The sequence below is a fragment of the Podarcis tiliguerta genome, assembly GCF_965153285.1.
Source record: "Podarcis tiliguerta genome assembly, chromosome: 1".
NCBI classification, from domain to species: Eukaryota; Metazoa; Chordata; class Lepidosauria; order Squamata; family Lacertidae; genus Podarcis; species Podarcis tiliguerta.
The window spans coordinates 59,959,213-59,978,963 of NC_139534.1; the positions used below are offsets into that span (position 1 = coordinate 59,959,213).

At 41.6% G+C, this 19,751-nt stretch overlaps 2 protein-coding genes across 3 annotated transcripts in view; both read left to right on the forward strand.

The window, feature by feature from the left end:
• Positions 1-4,716, forward strand: part of EPS8L2 (EPS8 signaling adaptor L2) — an 85,778-nt gene extending 81,062 nt beyond the window's left edge. For both annotated transcript variants that reach the window (XM_083427830.1, XM_083427831.1), the window contains exon 21: positions 1,194-4,716. In XM_083427830.1, coding sequence (XP_083283956.1) covers positions 1,194-1,265 — 72 coding nt within the window. In that variant the 3' untranslated portion in view covers positions 1,266-4,716. The remainder of the gene's footprint in view (positions 1-1,193) is intronic.
• Positions 4,717-8,184: 3,468 nt separating this feature from the next.
• TALDO1 (transaldolase 1) lies at positions 8,185-19,632 on the forward strand. Its single transcript, XM_083428320.1, has 8 exons — positions 8,185-8,444; positions 14,032-14,155; positions 14,466-14,573; positions 15,462-15,593; positions 16,555-16,730; positions 16,916-17,113; positions 17,948-18,093; positions 18,545-19,632. Exons 1-8 carry the CDS (start codon positions 8,348-8,350, stop codon positions 18,575-18,577), a joined length of 1,014 nt encoding a protein of 337 aa, XP_083284446.1. The 5' UTR covers positions 8,185-8,347; the 3' UTR covers positions 18,578-19,632.
• The last annotated feature ends 119 nt before the right edge of the window (positions 19,633-19,751 follow it).

Here is a 19,751-nt window from a genome sequence, read left to right on the forward strand (position 1 = left end):
CTCTGTTTCTCTGGTACAAGAATTCAAACCAATTTGCTATTGTAAACAAGCTCAGGGCAGAAGCAGGCATTCATTAATTTTCCACATTCAAAACAGAATGTGAATTTTCAAAGCAAGATACATTTTTCAAGGAGCTGATGAAGTTTGTTCACCAACATTTTTAAACTTCATTGACAATACTAGGCTATTTGACATGGCCTGCGCTTTACTGTGATGTTTCATTGGACTGTGCAGGGTTGCCAAGTTTCAAGCAACCCAAAAACATTACGGGAAAAGAAGTGACTGAAATGCAATGGTAGTTTCAAAAAACAGTAACTCAAAAACTAGTTGCCAGCATTTGAAACTTTAGACACCACTTAAATATACATGTTTGACTGTTCGACAGATAAGTGACTATCATGGGTAAACATGCTCTCATGACCATGGTACATTTTAGGGCCTAAAAACTGCCCATTGTATCGGGTTGGAGAACCTGTGGTCCTTTGGATATTATTGGACTCCACCTCACATCACTCCCAGCCACTATGGCCAGTGATCTGGGATAATGTGAGTTGGAGTCCCATAACATCTGGAGGCCCACACTTGCCTTAGTCTTCTTTAGCTGTTGTGATCTTCATTAGTTCCGTAAGCTATCCTGATTCGTGATATATTGCAGTCTCTATGTATTGATGTATATCCCATCTCTGAAAGGAATTGTGTGTTGAGCTAACATGATATAGTATAAAAGTTATTGATGCTACTGTCAATGAGTGATGAATATACTTGTGTGCAGTATTCCTGAGATTTTATTCAAAATGTACTGATGGATTTATCTGTGCAGTTATTCCTTTGACAATCAGCAACCAAAGCTGGAGGAAATATGGACCCTAAAATAGTGAAGAAATAAGTGGGGAAGTAGTGGAGAATTGGCTGGTTGTGCAGGAGTTTTACAGTTAAGCAAAGTGTAGAAGACTTAGTTTTAGTGCAAAATGTTGCAGTGACATCTATCAAGCGTTTTTATTGAGAAACAGATACGAAACCCACAACTTCAGTGTTTAAGGCACAATAGCTTCTGTAGGTCACAGCTGTGAGCTTTCACCTCTGTTCCTTCCTTTCATCTTTCACCAAAGCCACTAAAATTAGAAATTATAAATGTATAGTAACTCAAAGGTCACTGAAAAGTTTGCATTCTTTATCTTTTGCTTTTATTCCAGAAAAGCAGAGGGGAGTCGGAGCTTCAAGAAATCATGAAACGACGCCAAGAAAGGATTGATTCTGCTATTTAAGTTTTATCTTCTTATCCCCACCCCCGCCCCAACACTGTTCACACACAATTGCAAAAAAACAAACAAAAAACAAAAAGGGAAAGAAAGCAAAACAAAGAAAAATGGAAAAAAAGACTGCTGGAATCAGCACCTAAGCAATGTAAATTGCCATCTAGATTAACTGTTCCTTCAAGCACTCTTAGTGAGGCCATGCTCCCTCACTAATGTGGCATGCATTGGGAGAGAGGTTCTAGTATTGTATGAAGTATTATTTTTATATCTCTATATTTTATACATAAATGTTATGTGCATGAAGTTCAGAGCATGGTAAGGATAGGAACTGACATTCTGAGCAAAGGCTGGATTGAAGCAAAATGGCCTCAAAATGATCTATGGCAGTCAGCTTCCTGTGTGGCCCTTCACTACTTTCAAAAAGCCTCATAGAATGGGCTGGGGGCAGAAATGATACAAGCCTATAAGGATGTTCTGAGACCCTGTATTTTGAAAACTACAGGCCGGCTGACCACTCAGTTGTGTTTTTGTACACAGCACAAGAAAGTCTGGATTAGCCTAATGTGGGAAGGGGAGGGGAGGGGAGAGATTACTTCCGGGGCCACTGTTGTGACATGTTAAAACAACAACAACAACCAACACAAGACAAGATGATGATCAACTAGCAGGCAAGTGATTGAAAGTTGGTTTTGGATTTTTCTAGAATGAAGTTGGCAACCAACTTGTCTTTTCTCCCTCCCTAGCTCTAAACTGCATTCACTGCTTTTATATGGCATCAAAAGGGTACCAGGAAGCCATCATGTACCAAACATAGCCACGGTTTATCTGAGGGCAGTTTTAATGTCATAACCATTAACTGCTGTATCTCCAGAGAAAGTTGTAATATGAGCTAAATGCATATTCTGAAGTCCTTTGATACACTTTTGGCCTAGCAGTTGCATTGGTGTCCCTGCCTCCCCACCCACCACCCCTCTAGTCATCATACCTTCAAGTCTCCATCATCATATTTGGGACTAACTCTGAATGCCTCCATTCTTGCAAAGTCAAGACCCCACACAGTGCTATTGTGACCCTTAAGGGATGGAGTACCCATGATGTTTAGGTAATTAAATATTCAAACTATCATGAAAAAAGGAATGTCATCAGTGTGGATCACATTGGAATTGGTCTTTAGCACTGTATACATATATATATATTCATCAGATGCCTTTTCTCACTGATTGATATTAGAAGAAACCTAGAGTCTTTACATTTTGTGCTTCCCATTATTTCACCCATTATTAAGCAGTGCCTAGAACAGGCTTTACAGTGAAGAATGACCTTTTGCAACTTGTAGATGAATTGTAATAGCTAGTTACTAAATGCAAGAGTTGGGACAACTTTCTCTCTCCCCCTGTACTATACAAGACTATTGTTTTCAAGAAAGAAGTGGAGCTGAAAAGAATGGCAAATGGATGCATATTCAAATTTCCTTTATGGCAACCTATTAACTGTGTAATAGTTAATAGGTAAAAAGTCTTTGCACTCATCCTTATGAGCTACAGCATTACCCAGTTGATCATAACCAATCAAAAGACGATTGAAAATATGAGATTTAATTTCAACCTGATGTGGCTTCACCATCCTCAAAGCATCCAGCTATCCAATTTGCAGATTATATGGCCTATTAGACAAATTGGGTTGTATTCAATGTAGCAGTTAGCAGCACTTTCCGTGAACAGAACAATTTCCACTTGCACAGTGGTACTTTCCCTCTTCTCCCTTCCCATGCACCCCCTAAATCTGCTCTGGGTTTTTCCCAACCTTCCAGAGCAGATTGGGGGATTGCACAAAGGGTTAGGGTTGCAAGGGAGATGGGAAGTCCCACCATGCAACTAATAATCATTCCACTTGTGCATTTAGCTGAACACCACCCATTCATGCCTAGGGATTATTGTAATGAATTGAAACTTCCATTAAATAAAAAGTTTTCAGTCCATATGATGAAGAAGACAAAGGTGAGAAAGTTCATGCAGTACATGCTGTACCTGCCTGGAATCCCTAAGACAATATAAAGGCACCCCAAATTATATTTTTATAATTCTTAGTTTCACGCTGCAGTTTGATAGTAATAGAGTTTGCAGTCAGTTCATCATGCTACGATGCAGATGCCACACTGTTCCCTTTTATAGCCAATTATCACCTTTGGACAATTAGGTATAAGCCAAACCCCACAGCAGCAGTGGCTCTCAGATGCTTTGTCCTTGTTCTGTACATATTATAGGGGATGATCGACTATACTTTTCTCCCACACTTGCTGGGAAACTACTTACCCCAGCATTGTAAAGTGTGCAGTTAACATGCGACCACAATCTGTAACAATAGCTGGTGATGGTGGTGGTCAATAAAACTTTATTTAAGCTTTAATGTCTAGTAGTACACCTGGAAATAGGAGCCTGACAAACTTGCATGAACAAAAATGACTGCTACATACTCTTTTAATTAGACTTTTGAAGTCTGAAACTGCAAATGTATTTAACCTATAGCTGATTCCTACAAAGACTCGCAACATGTAGCCTGTACATGGTATGAACAGCCCCATTATACTGTCATTAAAGAAGCTCGATTCCTTTGCATGCCTGGAGAATTTTGCAGGACCAAGCCTTTAGGAAATACACACATAACTGCTTTATGTTCCTTCATCTATTACTATTATTTGTACATTAGCCACAGTGGATTTAGATTATCTGTACATAAAATGTAGTCAAGGTTCTTAAGAACAAAAACTCATGAAGGTATAACTAGATGAAAATGATGTTCACATTATATATTTTAATGGTAGCTGCGCATAGATAATTTAACATGTTAAAAATCAGAGCTAGTATAAAGTTTATATTATGTATGGAAGCTGGCAAGTATATCCTTAGCAGAATATGCACTTATTTTTGTTTAACAGACTTACAGAGATGATCAAGCAAGCAAACTGCTTGTTATAGAGAGTGGCAGTAATGAAAGTCTAGCAAAGTAAAACAAAACCACGTCTGAGCTCCCTGAAGGGTGAGATACAAATATAAGAAATTAATAAATTGCTCTGTTCTAATATTTGAACGTGTGTTAACAATGGCTAACATTAATAGAAGTGGACATTCTAATTCTGTTAAATCTGTGGTGAACATATTATTGGGTATACTGCTGGTAGACCCATTTGGTAACACTACTGTGGCCACAGATACAGCCATAGAATAGTCCTATCTCAGACAAGTCAGTGGACCAACCATTGACTTGGTGACTGCATTTGATAAACCATGTTGACTTAACTGGGAGTATTTGCTGCATATCTAATGGAAAATACCTTTATCTTTGTGGGCTTAGATGTATTTGTTCAACCAAACATGACTTGATTAATGATGCTGAACTGTATGTATGTACTGTAAACGGGGGTGGCAAGATGGCTGAAAAATTAAAAGACAATTTACCCATGGTTTGTGTTTATTTCTAAACATGTGTCAAATTTGTAGTTTAAGATTGCACCCTTTATTCCAGTTGCTAGATTAATGCTGCACAATATTTGAACCTACAAAAATGTTTAGTTGTACTTATAAGCTAATCCATGTGCATGTTTCCCACTTGGGTGGAATTAGCCATTAGTCTTAGTGTCTAATTGTCTTAGTTGTCTAGGAGGCACCTGCATTACTGAGTGTTTCTGAGAGTGCTGCTTATAAATGGGGGCAACAGCTTACTAAGAAGGTGCTTCTGGGCTGGGACTAAATACTGTAAACATGTCATTGAGATATTGCCAATGGGACATTGGCAATGGCTTTTGTGTTTTTGTTTAACTTACTGGATTTTCCTGAAAGGGAAAATCTGACTAAATGGCCATTTGCTATTCATGTATTGCACAAACCAGAAGCACAAGATTGGGTAATCCAGAACACTGTACAAAATGCTGCTTTGAGCTTTCCCTGCACATTTGTGCCAGGTTAATGTAAACAAGAAAGTTGAAAGGGAATGTATACTGTAGCTGGTGTAGATTTTACACATGTAGTTACAGGATAGTTCAAGCAAGCTGATTTCTTATTCCATGGGCTCTTGTAAGCTACCACTTATTTCATCAGATCATCTGTACACAACAGCTGACTTTATCAGGTGATCATCTGGTGATGTACACTATTGCCTAAAAGAACTTACTGCAGTTAACCAGTTTCAGTGCTGCTGTGGTTTGCTTGTGTTGTAAACAAAAATTGCCCTTTTCCCTTATGGGGTATCCAAGAGCCCATATAGAGTCCTTACATAGGTTCCCTATTGGTAGGAGAAAATAACAGAGGCCAACCAGAGAATATTGAGAAGCAAAGCAGCTAGTAAGCTTGATCTTTATTGATCTGTTGCAACAGGGTGCTCCCCTCACACGCAGGAAAGGAGGAGGACCCAGAAAAATGGTGTGCAAGGCCTTATAAAGACTTTTGAAATTGCCACCCTGTAGATCAAGACCACCCCCAGAAACATAATACATACATCTCAGAAGGGGTGTAACCTAAGACCACCCCTCAGATACATCATACCTACATCACAGAAAAGGCGTTCTAAACAGAAATTTAAATGTTGTTTATCTCTTGTCCTTGTTTATCTCCTGTCTGGCAGGTTACTTGATTGGATTGCCTGGGGAGCCTGGCCATTCTTTTGTAGTGATAAATACTTAGTTCCTGGGCCAGGTCACAGGTTCACACCCCAATCAAACACAGACATACCCTTAAGACAGGATTTGTGAAGGAAAAGATAATAGGGAGGCTTTTCCACTTTGACCATGCAGAGAAACATTTGCTCAGTTTAGGAATCAAAATGGCTTCAGGTTGGTCTTCCTGTGCTGATCTATGTACGTGCAGTTATATATCTAAGACCTCAAAATTCCTATCACACTTGCTTCTGATCTAGTGGCTTCTTGGGGTAGAGAAGTTCTAATGCAAGCAGGAAAGACCTCAAGCAATATTATGTACAGTGAATTGCAGAATTGAAGGGGTTGGATGCTTGTGCAGTAAAACTAAGACATGCAGTCTCACAGGTCAATGGTGTGTTCAGGTGAACACTCAAAAAGTGTAGATGGGTGGGGCTGTTAGGGAAAAAATCTAGGTGCGAGGCTGCTCAGTCACCCAGCTCGTCGGGCAGAGCCCGCGGGTCCCTGCGGAATAAAGGAAGGAGTCCAGCCAACTGGAGCAAATAGCTGTAGACCAAAGTTTATTGCGCAGTAGGTTCAAAGAGCAAATTTTGAACCCCGAGGATGGGGTGACAAAGACTTTTAAAACTTTCCCACCACATCCAGAATACAGTTCGAAGGGGAGGGGTTAACCTTGGCAAACATGTTCAGACAAGTCCTTGGTACAAGATTAGCATAAGCAGACATGGCGGGGCAAGACTCAGGTATAAGATTCGCATAGACAAATATGTCTTAAGTACCCACCACCCAAAAGTACAATAGAAGTTCCTTTGCATGTCTGGAGCCTGAGGCGAGTCAGGTGATGAGATTTGGCTTCCTTTGGCTAACAATGAGCCCAGCAATTGTCACCTCTGAGAACTTCCTGGAGTCCTTTTGCAAGGGGAAAATAGCATTGGAATGGGGGGAACTGGGAAAGGAGATGATTTTATATTATTTTTAAAGCTAGGTGACTTCCCTGAGCTGTCAAGTTGGAAGGATATATTCAGGCATAATATTTGTAATATTTAACTTTGAAGATGTGTCCTCCCCCCTGTAATTTCCATAACAGGGCGCACAAACAAGCCCTATCTCCAGCATGCTCATTCTACCCCTTCTCAGTTCTCAGCCTTCACCTTGTGTTGCACAAGGAAGTCTGCAGGGAAGATTGTGCAGAGAAGTCTATTTGCATTCAATGCAATTTGAGTAGGCACTGTGTGTGCGTGTGTGTGTGGTGTATACAAGGATGTTAGTGGCAAAGCTTGCCACTTATTTTTCACTTTCAGTGCCTGCATGTTCAGGCAAATGCCAGAACGAGCCTACAGAGATTTGTAATTCTTTACACATGTCCTTTCAAGAACTACCAGTTCCTTGTACTTAGGCAGGAGGGGTGAAGTCAGTGGGAGGGAGAAGGCAGCATAATAATCAGGGACATTGATTCCAGTGATGTTAGGCAGATCCAAGCCATTCATTTAAAGCACATAACTTCTCCCTTGCAGGCCCTTGAGTACAAACATCTGTATTCATACGTGAGTTTAACGTCTAGTTCACACACACGCGCACAGCTAAGACGCCTAGGTAGTTCGTCTACTGAGTGTTTTTGAAAGAGAAATTAGCTTTAGAAGATAATTCATGATTTTGCAGTGAAAAGGGCTAGAAAATTAAGTTTTAATGTATATTTGTTTTTTAAAAATGCCTAGGACTATTAGCAAGCTTCATAAGACTCTCTCTCAGGCTTCGTATTATTTATTTTAATTCCGAAGTTACCCTAAATAATTCATGATATTCTAGGTGTGGGTGGGTGTGGCGCATGCTACAAGTGACCTGCGATCAGGCTGTCGAAGGAGAAAAACAAGGCGAGCACTCCAGGAGCTACACTGACAGATCATTCGCCACCTTCCACCTCCTTTAACTACTTTTGAACGCTGTGAGCCTTCACGTGTCCCAGACGAAACCACACACACAGAGAAAGCAGCCTCTTTTTCCATTCTTCGCCGCCGCCTCCCCGTCCTGCGATTGGTTGCTTCCCTCTCCTCACGCGGCCTCCATTCGCTCGCCCTACGGTCAGCCGCTGCCCGCGATTGGCTGCAGACCTTGAAGCAATGCCGCCCGGCCTCTCTCTCTCCCGCCCGCGCTTTCCACTCGAGCCCTTTTGCGCAACCTCTTCCCGACTTAGTTGGTTCTCTTCTCGAGGAGGCGGGCTGAAGAGAATGGGAGAAAGCCGTTTGGCCGCGGCGCAGGCGCTTCTTCTTAACCCCGCCCCTGCCTGTTGCCCCTGCGCGCAGAAGCCGCCTCGGTCGCCGCCGGTCACGCGCAGCCCTTGAGTGCCGCGAGAGAAGAAGGGCGGAAGAAGGGCGCGCCCCCCTTTCCAACGCTTCCGTTGAAGGGCGCACAATATATAAAGGGTCTCGCGAGGCGCGGCTGGACCATGTCGGTTTCCCCAGTGAAGAGGCAGAAGATGGAGTCGGCCTTGGAGCAGCTCAAGCAGCACACCACGGTGGTGGCCGACACAGGGGACTTCCACGGTGAGGGCGGCGAGAGGGAGGAGGGGGCGGCGGCGGCTGAGCCAGCGGGGTCTCTGAGGCTGCTTCAGCAGCTTCCATGCCTCGGAGGAGCCGGGTGCGCGGCGGTGGCCGTCGGTCCCGCGCAGACGCGCCGGGTCTCGCTCTGCTTCTTTGGGTGCAAGAGTTCAGCCTCGGGTGCTGGGAAACCGGCGAATGGCGTCGGGCGGGGAGGGGAGACGCAGGTGAAGCAAATTGGATTAACGAGGCTTTCTTGGCCAAGCCGGCGGCGCTGCTTCCGTGGGGAGGAGGCAGCATCGCCGGGCCTCTCCCGCTGCTGCTGCTGCTCAAAGGGTCGTGGAAAGGGCATAGGTTCAGCTGCTGCATCCCTTTTGGGTTTGCGTCCCTGAGTGAAATCCAGCAAAGTGGCTCCCTCCCTCCCATAGTCTGCCGCTTGACTTGGATCATTTGTTTAGGAGCATATTAGTTGTTCGGTGGTTGCTGCCATAGCTGCCTAACCCGAGACGGCAGAGTCAAAGTTGGGGGGGGGATGGGCGTGTTTGGCTTTATTTAGGTTCTTGCAAACTTCATGCACATCTGAAATGGACTCGCTCACGGAAGGCTTGCACTTGCGTTATAGTAGGTGCTGTTGCAGCTTTCAGGTTGTTGGAAGCAGGGAGTCCATAAACTCAGTTTAGCTCTGAGAGTGGAGGAAGCAGTTGCTGAGCCAAGATCTTCATTTAATTTCTGCTAAACTGAATTATGTCGAAGAGCAATGCAGTACAAATAAAATATTTTTAAAAGTAGCCAAAGCTAGCAACATAATAAAAGAGCCAATGATTTCAGTAGGACTACTGTTAAGAACGACTTGCTTGGATATACGGTAATCCTTTCTCCTCTAGTGGCGACACGCTGGGCCACAGTTTAATAATTACTTCCCTTTTTTGGCGATCACTCATAGCCGAGGTACACTGGGCACCAGCTCCAAGTCTAAAAGTTAAAGCCTGTTGCTTGAATTGAATCAATCAAGTCAATGAACTGCAGGTTGTACTAGGATGCTTGTGATGCAGGTTCTTGGCCCAGCACTCACTATGACTTTCTGCAAATCCCAACTCAGTTCTTGCCTGTTGTAATGAAGTATGCTGTTCATTAACAGAAAATATAGTTTCTGATAAAAATTGCTTCAGTAATGAAATAAGTTTTTAAATGAAGTTAATCTGAATGCATCCATGCTTGATGTATTACAGTATTTTAATATTTTTTTTGGAAGCCACCCAGAGTGGCCAGATGGGCAGGGTATAAATAATAATAATTATTATTATTACTATTATCCTATAACTGAAGGCAGAGTTGTATGCATTCCACTACTTTGCTGTATAGAAATTAGAACTGTTTGCCAAATGCAACATTTCTTGATTCAGAATTTAAATTGCTTAAATGCAGCCTTGTCCTTTTTTATAGCAAGTATGCACAGCCCAAAATAAAAGCTGATCTAAACAGACAAGGTGTATGTTGTAAATAGTCTTATGAAAGACATTGAAATCTTTTGTTACTGAACAGGTTACTGAATCCTGCTAATGATTACTGAGTTGGCAAATGCAGAAGGGAGAAAATCCTGAAAATTATGAATAAGAAATTTTGGGACAGGAGATTCCCTGTGTTGTGTTGTTGTAATTTGTTAAAGTTTCATTATAACGAATACGAAACGTTTCACAATGTATTTTCAAATTTGAAGCATTATGGAAAGGGAAGGAAGTGGCTTAAAGTGAAGAAACAAAACCAGACCTGCATTGCTACTGAATATGTATAGTGTCAGGGATATTGAAATTAGCCTTGTCAAATAACTCACTTCCAAAATGGGCAGAATTGTGTGTAGCCTCTTTCTGGTGAGGGTACCGTAACTTATTTGTCAATCACAGAAAACTAATTTTGTGCTTGAGGGCTGCTGTGTTCATCCAGTAAATGTTGCATAACATAGCTAAGAATGTCACAAAGGTTGATGGACATATTGCATTATTGTGATGCCTCTTGAGCAACTTTGGCAAGAAAACTGGCATGTCCTTAGGGTAATTTGGAGATGATTATCAGTACAAAGGCATTTCAGATTGCAATGACTATCCTTCAGTTACACCCAGCTGTAGTTTCACATGTGAAACACATCCTTCTAGTAAGTGTGTTGTTGCCTTCAGATTTTCAAAATGGTTGCACCAGTTTAAGGAGCAGCTGCATACAGAGCATGTTACAGTTAACCATCCTTGAGCTTACCAGCATGTGGCTATAGCTGGTGCATCAGTCAAAAGTTGGTAAAAGGTTGCTGGCTTTGGGGGGCACTTGGGTCTCCATCAATGATGGTTCTACAAGCACCGCGAGACTATGCATCTACTTTTTTTAGGGGAGTGCAACCCCATCCAGTCTGCCTGTTTCCTGCACCTGGAAGCCACCCAGCCATGGAATCTTTGTCTTGTAAGGCTTCAGCTTCTAGTTACTGGCCCCCATCTACCCATGTGTCAGTTCAGGTCTTGTACATTCTTACCTGACTTGGGAGGGGAAGGGGGTGTCTTCAAAGTTGTGCTTTACATACTCTAGGAGACCCATCAAACTGCACATAGTTCCCTACTTCATTCATTAAAAGTAAACACTTGAGCTAGTATTTAGGAAATCTATAGACCATTTTTCTGTATACCGTTCCTTTGACATAGATGAACAACAATAAGAGGGTTGGGTAGAAGGTAAACTGTGATCCAGTAATGGACCAGTGGCAAAGCTTTAGCTGGGTTTCTTGTACAGTATAGGCCTTTCTTTTGTAAACAGATTGTAAGAATACACTCCTGCTTTATACATTCAAAATACTGTAGTAGACCACAGGGATTCAATTACTATGTAGTGGCTTCAACTTAGCCCAAGTACATGAGTGTGTTGGATACTGGAGAGGAGCTTATAGCCACTTCACTCCTCTGGTCCTTTTTGCTGCTGAGTCAAGCTGTCCAAAGTTTGGCTTAGTGCAGTGGCTCATAGATTTTGCTAAGTGCAGTGGCCTCCATACTTGTGCCCATGGGCACCATTATGCCCATGGAGGTTTCCAGTGGTGCCCCTGTGAAGGAGCCCCAGATTATGTGCTTTCTTTCTTTTTTAAGCAACTCTCAAAAGAAAGCTATGGAGCAAAATGCACTGGTACTTTCTAAGTGGTTTTTGTGAAAAGAGAGTGGTGTTGCTATGTTTTCCCTGTTAATAGACAGCAACTCTGTGTGTAAGCATTAGGTTGTAGGGGTGGTTTTCACTCTCTTTTATGCCATGCTGCCTTCATGGCAGACATTTTGGGACTGGTGCTCCCAGCACATTCTCCAAATTCACAATGTGCCCACTAGTCCAAAAAATGTTGGTGACCTCTGACTTAGTGTGATGTAAATCAGATCATTAACTGCACAAGACTGAAGTTGTTCCACACCTAAACTATAAGACCCTTCTGCTTTAAAATGGATTAGCCCTTCAAAAAATCAAAGTTCAACTGTGCTTTGTTAATCTTGGGTGTTGTGCTGCATAACTATTGTCTGAAGTAAAACTGAAATGCTACAAAGAGGTATGAATAGTGGGTGGAACATTGTTTACTTTAGCTTGCAATGAGTAAGCATTTTTGTTCCTTGATCTAAGGAGTCAGATCAAGCATTTAGATTCTAAATTCACACGTCTGAGGGATTACACACTATAAAGTGCATACTAATATGCAGTATAAGCCAGAATTCTGGATTTGTGAGTGATAAAATATTACAGAAAAGGGGAAATGGCATGTAGTATTTAGGTAGGGGACGAGGAGATGAAGGAAGTAATATTTCCTCATCCTTCAAAAATAAGGAAGTTCATACATTGAGTAGTTTGCATAACTTAACTTCTTCATTGTTCCTTAATTTTGATTCTCAAGGATGTTCATATCCAAATGCTTGGGAGAAAAACATCTAAGCACTAGCCCAACTGCTTTCTCTATGTTCTGAACAAATGGTGATTATTAACAAAATTGTGCTAAAACTAATAATTCCATAGTTGGCACTTGGAGAGAACAGATCTAGCCAAGAACTGTAGGTAATGACACACATCAGATATACTGGCTGTAACTGGTCCTTGCTAGGGGGAGACAAGATGGTGGGAAAACAAGTATAAACCTTCATTTTTTGTCCTTATATTGATTCCTATGTGGCAAATATGAAGTTTGTTACACCTGTATCTTTTGTAGTGTAAATCGCATGAGTTCTGTGGGCAGGTAAGGTAAAAAGGACAGTTAAGTCCAGTCAAAGGCAACTATGGGGTGTAGCGCTCATCTTGCTTTCAAGCCGAGAGAGCCCGCGTTTGTCCACAGCTAGTTTTCCAGGTCATGTGGCCAGCATGACTAAACAGATTCTGGTGCACGGAGGACTATGATAAGTGCCAAAGCGCACAGAAATGCCATTTACCTTCCTGCTGCAGTGGTACCTATTTATCTCCTTGCACTGGTGTGCTTTTGAATTGCTAGGCTGGCAGGAGCCGGGACAGAGCAACAGGAGCTCATTCCATCACAGGTATTCGAACTGCCAACCTTGCGATCAGCAAGCCCAAGAGGCTCAGTGGTTTAGACCACAGCACCACCTGCTCCCTGTGGGCAGGACCACAAAAGGGATGGAGCAACAGAACCTTGTCCATTCCTCTTCTCTCTTTGTCCATTCTGTGCCCTTGACACACATCTCACTATTGTCCTTGATATTGTCATAACCTATGCTAGCAGGGCTTTCCCTCTGCCTGGTGCAAGTATCTACACCAAAGTGAATTATTTACACCAGCTCAGCTGGGACATAGGGAGATGCACAACACCCTAATTTATCTTGGCTGGTATATTTGGGAGTCAGGGTTTTGCCTTTAAACTGGTATACCAAACTGTCCTGAACAAGGCATAGAATTTGAAGTCATGCTATGTTTTTCGTATGGAGAAACATTCTGGCATATGATGCCCTACCTGCAGTCTAAAAGTGGTACGGCTCATGTTTGCCATTTGAGAACTAGGCCTCCAATTCTTAGTCACTGTGTGGTTCAGTCACACTTTGTACAGCAATCTGACTAATTGATTCCCAAACTTGGCATCTGCTTAATTGTTATTAACAAGATTATGCTTCTGGAATAGCAAATTAGCTAAGTTTACTCCACGCGGGTGGCGCTGTGGGTTAAAGCCTCAGCACCTAGGACTTGCTGATCGAAAGGTCGGCAGTTCGAATCCCCACGGTGGGGTGCGCTCCCGCTGTTCGGTCCCAGCGCCTGCCAACCTAGCAGTTCGAAAGCACTCTCGGGTGCAAGTAGATAAATAGGGACCGCTTACTGGCGGGAAGGTAAACGGCGTTTCCGTGTGCTGCGCTGGCTCGCCAGAGCAGCGATGTCACGCTGGCCACGTGACCCGGAAGTGTCTTCGGACAGCGCTGGCCCTTGGCCTCTTTGAGTGAGATGGGTGCACAACCCTAGAGTCTGTCAAGACTGGCCCGCATGGGCAGGGGTACCTTTACCTTTTACCTTACTCCACCCTATCCCATCTTTAAAATAAATTATTTTCATGCTAGCCAACCAAGGTTTTTTTCCTGATTGCTTTTGTCTCCCATAGCTATTGAGGAGTATAAGCCTCTGGATGCTACCACCAACCCTTCACTGATACTTGCTGCAGCTCAGATGCCATCCTACCAGCAACTGGTGGAAGATGCTATTGCATATGGGAGGAAACTTGGTGGGTAAGTCCATTAGTATTTTGTCAAAGGGAACATGGTGGGTGAGTGTATTCATATTCAGACTTGGCAGCTATGACCCCTCATGATGATACCATTGTGTATTTTCTTCTGGCCCTCCTGTATTGTAATTTAACAGCATATCATCTCCCTCCAAGAAAAGGTTATGGCTATCAGAAACCAAGACCAAACCATAGTGCAAACAATTCGCCATTCCCAATGGAGCTGTGGCCAATTTTTTTTTGGACATTATCATCACATAATCATTTTTTTTCCTGGATATTCATTATTCTCTCTTGTGATTATTTATTTCCAGGTCAGAAGATGACCAAGTTAAAAATGCTTGTGACAAGCTTTTTATATTGTTTGGGGCAGAAATACTGAAGAGGATACCTGGCCGTGTGTCCACAGAAGTAGATGCAAGGTGTGTGTCTCCTGAATTGCCTTCTAGGTCTCTGCCTTAAAATAAAGGAACCTGGCTGCTCATTAGTTCTTCGGCTAAGGCCCTCTTGTGTAATCAATCTTGGCGTAATTCCTTGTTGGGACAAGTGGGAGGAGGGCCTTGCCTCCTCTGGAGTTCTTGCTCATGCCTTCACCACCACTATGATCTTCTGCCGTGTGGTGAAGATCTTGGAGGTGTTTTTTAAAGAAAGGCCTTTGTGAATAAGATGCTTGCCAGCCCTGTCCTAAGCTGTTTGTTATTTATGTTGGTGGTGTTATTTATGCTATTGCTTTTATAGAATATGTGTTTAAATTTTTGTTTTGCTTTTATTATGCTAGCCACTTTATTTTTAGGAAAGGGAGGGTGTAATTTCATACATACATACATACATACATACATACATAATAGAATTAGTAGAAAGGTGCCTGCACACCATATTGCCATGAGTACACACATTGGAAAGATGTGCTCCTAACATGGGTATAAACAGTGAAATAGACATTGCCACATAAGGGAAAGTGCTGACTTGACAAATTATTCTGCTCAATACTTTTGTGTTAAAAGTTCTGTTTAGGCTGGACAGAGGAAATCCCAGAAAATTCAAAGAGGCACCATTTTTTCTTTTTTCCAAAATAACAAAACTTTTAACAAGAACCCGGTCACAAGTCCAGTTATGTGCTAAGGTCTCCTCTCCACATAAATACAAAGCAATAGATTTGTAACACTTCAAGCTTAAACACATTAATGCCAAATGATTTTCTACCTACTGAGATACTACCCATGATTAATGGAGAAATACTATACAGTAAACTAAAAAAACAAACAAAAATGAATGCTTGCACATTTTTTAAAAAAATTCTTTGATTAAAGGTTGTCTTTTGACAAGGAAGGCATGGTGAAGAAGGCCAGACACTTCATAGATCTTTATAAAGAAGCAGGAATTAGTAAAGATCGCATCCTCATCAAGCTGTCATCAACATGGGAGGGCATTCAGGCTGCCAAGTAAGTTTTTACGTTATGCGTTAATGTAGTATAGATGCAATATAATCTAATATTAAGCAGTCACCTCTTATTTTCAGGTGCCTGCTCCTATCCAGACTGAAACACCTGTAATTCAGTTTCTGATATGAAACTAGATTTTCAGAGCTGGAGGTTGTTTCTTGTGGAGTAAATACTGACAAATCAAAAATTTCTAAAAGTTAGTAATTTGAAAATGTATACTGTATTTTTTGCCCTATAGGGCGCACCGGCCCATAGGGCGCATTTATTTATTTTTTGGGGGGGGGGAATAAAGAAAAAAAGTATTCCCCCCCGAGCCCCAAAGAGCAAAGAAGCCATGACAGCTAGCAGGATAGATCCCGCTCGCTGTCTTGGCTTTGTTTTTAGCCTTGGGTCTGGGAGCGAAGGCAAGGTTGCGCTCGACCTTGCCATCACTCCCGGAGCTTGCCGGGCTGGGGCCCCAGCCCCCAGAACGAGCCCGGGAGCGATGGCGAGGTTGCGCTCAAACTTGCCATCGCTCCCGGAGCTTGCTGCTATCCGAAGCCCGGGGAGCGCGGCGCTGTAGCCCGCTGCAAACCCCCGGCTTAGGGCTGCAAGCACCTATCTGCAAGCCTGCAGAGCCTGGGCGCCGCAGGCTTGCGGATAGTTGCCCTAAGCCCGGGGTGCACAGTGCCGCGCTCCCCGGGCTTCGGGCTGCAGGCAGCTATCCGCAGGCTTGCAGATAGCTTCCTGAAGCCTGGAGAGCGAGAGCTCTGCAGGCTTCAGCGAAAGCCTGCGTTCGCCCCATAGGACGCACACACATTTCCCCTTCATTTTTGGAGGGGAAAAAGTGCGTCCTATAGGGCGAAAAATACGGTATAAATTGTAAATTTACGGTAGTAAATTGTTTGTTCCCTTTTTCCCAGCAGTATAATTATAGTTGGTGGGGGGAGCAATTCTGTTCTAAGGCTGTCTCTTTTAACAGGGTTCTTGAAGAGCAGCATGGGATCCACTGCAACTTGACCTTGCTGTTTTCCTTTGCTCAGGCTGTTGCCTGTGCAGAAGCAGGAGTCACCCTCATTTCTCCTTTTGTTGGGCGTATTCTGGATTGGCATGTAGCAAATACAGACAAGAAGACATACGAGCCATCAGAAGACCCAGGTAATTGATTGACTGTGACAAACATATTAAGATTTTAACACACTCAAGCCCAAATGCTTAGTTTTTTAAGAGGAAGTTGTTTTTTTTTAAAGAGTTGAGGTCTGAGAGTTTCTTCAAGGCTAACTAATTTTAATTAGTATTCTTTTTTTAAAAAAACACAAACCCTACTCCATATTCTTTTATAGGTGTGAAAAGTGTCACTAAAATCTACCATTACTACAAAAAGTTTGGCTATAAAACTATTGTCATGGGAGCTTCATTTCGAAACACTGGAGAAATCAAAGCACTGACTGGTTGTGACTTTCTCACCATTTCACCAAAGCTTCTGGGAGAGCTCAGTAAAGATAGCAGCAAGCTAACGCCGATGCTCAGTGTCAAAGATGGTAGGTTGTCTTCTTTTATATATTGTGTGAGATAGCCTTGCAAATTATTTTACTAAGGATGATTAACTAGGGTGACAATCCAACAGTTGTTCATTACAATGTCCTTCATGTGTTTAATGGTTGACTTCTACATAACAGGGTAAACCAACTAAGGTATTCCTTATCACCGTATATATCTTTGAAGCATTTTAAGGGGCTGTGGCTCCATGTAGAATCTGGCATCAGAGGGATTGTAATCTAATAGACCCCAGAGCTGACATGGAAAATGTGGGGTTTTTTGTAATCTTTTATTCTAAACTTTCTCCTGTTGAACAAGTGTATTCTCTGGATAAGAGCAGATGGGAGTTGGAGTAAATATATCTAAAGGCTCTGGCCTTGTGTGTAACTATTAGAGAAGCACTGTTGTCAACTCATCTTTTTGATAATCAAATATCCAAAATAGTTTTTAGATCAGCATGTTTGCTCTTGTACCTAGGTTGCTGAACCTACTGTGGAGCTTAAAGTACAACACTATTATTATTATTATTATTATTATTATTATTATTATTATTATTATTAAATTTTTCTATATTGTACTTCATCTGAGGATCACAGGGTAGTTTGCAAAATATAAACACAAAAATACATACCATGAACTCTGTGCAGCTGGTTGATTTCTGTAAGAGTTCAGAATAAACATTTGCTGTGGGTGCTGTGCAAAGTTGAGCAGCAGCAATTGCTGTCTTAGCATTTAGTGATTTTGTGAAAAGGACTCCGCACCCATTAAGAGCTGTTCTATCCAAATAGCCTGCTAGATTTCTAAGATTCAGTAGCTTTGTGCATTCTTCATTTCAGCTCAAGCGTCTGACCTGAAGAAGATCCATCTGGATGAGAAGACATTCCGTTGGCTCCATAATGAGGACCAAATGGCTGTGGAGAAGTTGTCTGATGGAATCAGAAAGTTTGCTGCTGATGCAGTTAAATTGGAGCAGATGATAAAGGTAACATTATTTAAGAGGGTTTTATCTTATAGTCTGCTATACATTAGGTCATATAAGGATGTGGCTTATTTGCAGTTTCTGTTTGTTTCATTTCTAACTGTTCACCAATGGAGAAGATTAAAACATGTTAATTCCATAAGACTAACTGGATATTAGAGATTAACATTATTGTTTAGAACTGTCAATATCCATATAGAATACTGAATTTAAATAGTGCTTTGCTTTCTCTTGCCTTTAGGAAACTTTTAAGTAAGCAGATTAGGTTTTTATTATATAAAGCAGTGTAAAATGTTGATAAAATCAGTATTAAATTGACAAGATCTATTAAAGCCTAATCCATACTGTTTTTTCAATTATACAAGTTGAAAACTGACATATGTGAAACTATTTTCTGGACGTTTCATATGATTTGGCTCCTGTTAAATGCTTGATTTTTTTCTTCTTCTTTTAGGAACGAATGTTCAATGCTGCAAATGGAAAGTAGGCATGCCAAACTTATTGGAAGCTGTATGGCTGTACTTTTCTGTATTCCAGGCTTTTTATATGATTTTGCAAACTTAACATATTCTCAGTGTGTTTGGCACTTTTGTATGATGACTAAAGGACCAATTGACTGGAAGGTTTCCCTTCAAAATGATGGTGGTAGTGGTAATAATAAAAATTTTGTGGTACAACAATGCTTTCACTTATTTGTACTAAGGAATAGGCATGATGTTGTCTACACTTACCGTAATGCAGGAAGTGGGTTGAAGAATTCTCATCAAAATAGCTGAAGACGTTATGGATGGGGTGCATAGCACTAAGCAAGAGGTTTGTTTACTAACCTAGCTATACCAAATGAACTTGAAAAGCATCTGACCAAACAATGATTCAGGATCTCCAATTATGGTTTGAAGTAAGACTTGCAAACTGTAATTGTAATCATGATTTGATGTCTGAATTGACGAGAGTTTGGTCTCTTAGGAATGCAGCACTTAGGTACGTAACTGTAGTGTAAATTTCATGTTTGGAAATTCAAATGGTGGCTTGGTATGGTGCCAGAATATTGTATGACTAGAAATCTGCCCTGTAGTCCTATACATGGTTTACAATACTTAAGCCAGCCTAAACAGGTAAATTAAAATTGTTTTCGCAAAAAACATGGCCAAGCTGCTACTAGCAACTAAGAGGAGCATTTGTCTAATCATTTTGTGCAACAGCTATATTATGTGTTACTTCAAACCAGCCTGCCAATTTGAAGCCTTCTAGATGTTGACTATTGCAACTCTGATCAGCTACAGCCAAAAGTCCTTACACTACAAACTTTTAAGAGGGTGAAATTATATTTATTGAGTCCAACTTCAACAGCTTCTCTAATTTTCTTCTGTGGTCATAAAAAAATTGACTTGTACAATCATGGGTGGTACAAAAAAACTAAATAAAATTATCTTTAAAAGCATTAAGCGAGCCAACCAGCACACATACCACAGCCCCAAGACTAAATGCCTTTCCATTCAATTGTTGTATTTCCATTTTATAGAATCTTCATGGTCTTTGCCTCAAACTCAACTCATTATCTAGAATAATTTTTGTAGCTTACTGAACTGAAGCTTATTTTAACTTTCAGCTAATCTCAATACAGCAGTCTTTTTTAGCACCTGCAATCAAACTCAAAACTC

Coding starts and splice junctions, on each gene's coding strand:
- TALDO1 (XM_083428320.1), top strand. CDS start 8,348: ATGTCGGTTTCCCCAGTGAAGAGGCAGAAGATGGAGTCGGCCTTGGAG. Junction 14,156..14,465: donor TATGGGAGGAAACTTGGTGG/GTAAGTCCATTA, acceptor ATTTATTTCCAG/GTCAGAAGATGACCAAGTTA. Junction 14,574..15,461: donor TCCACAGAAGTAGATGCAAG/GTGTGTGTCTCC, acceptor CTTTGATTAAAG/GTTGTCTTTTGACAAGGAAG.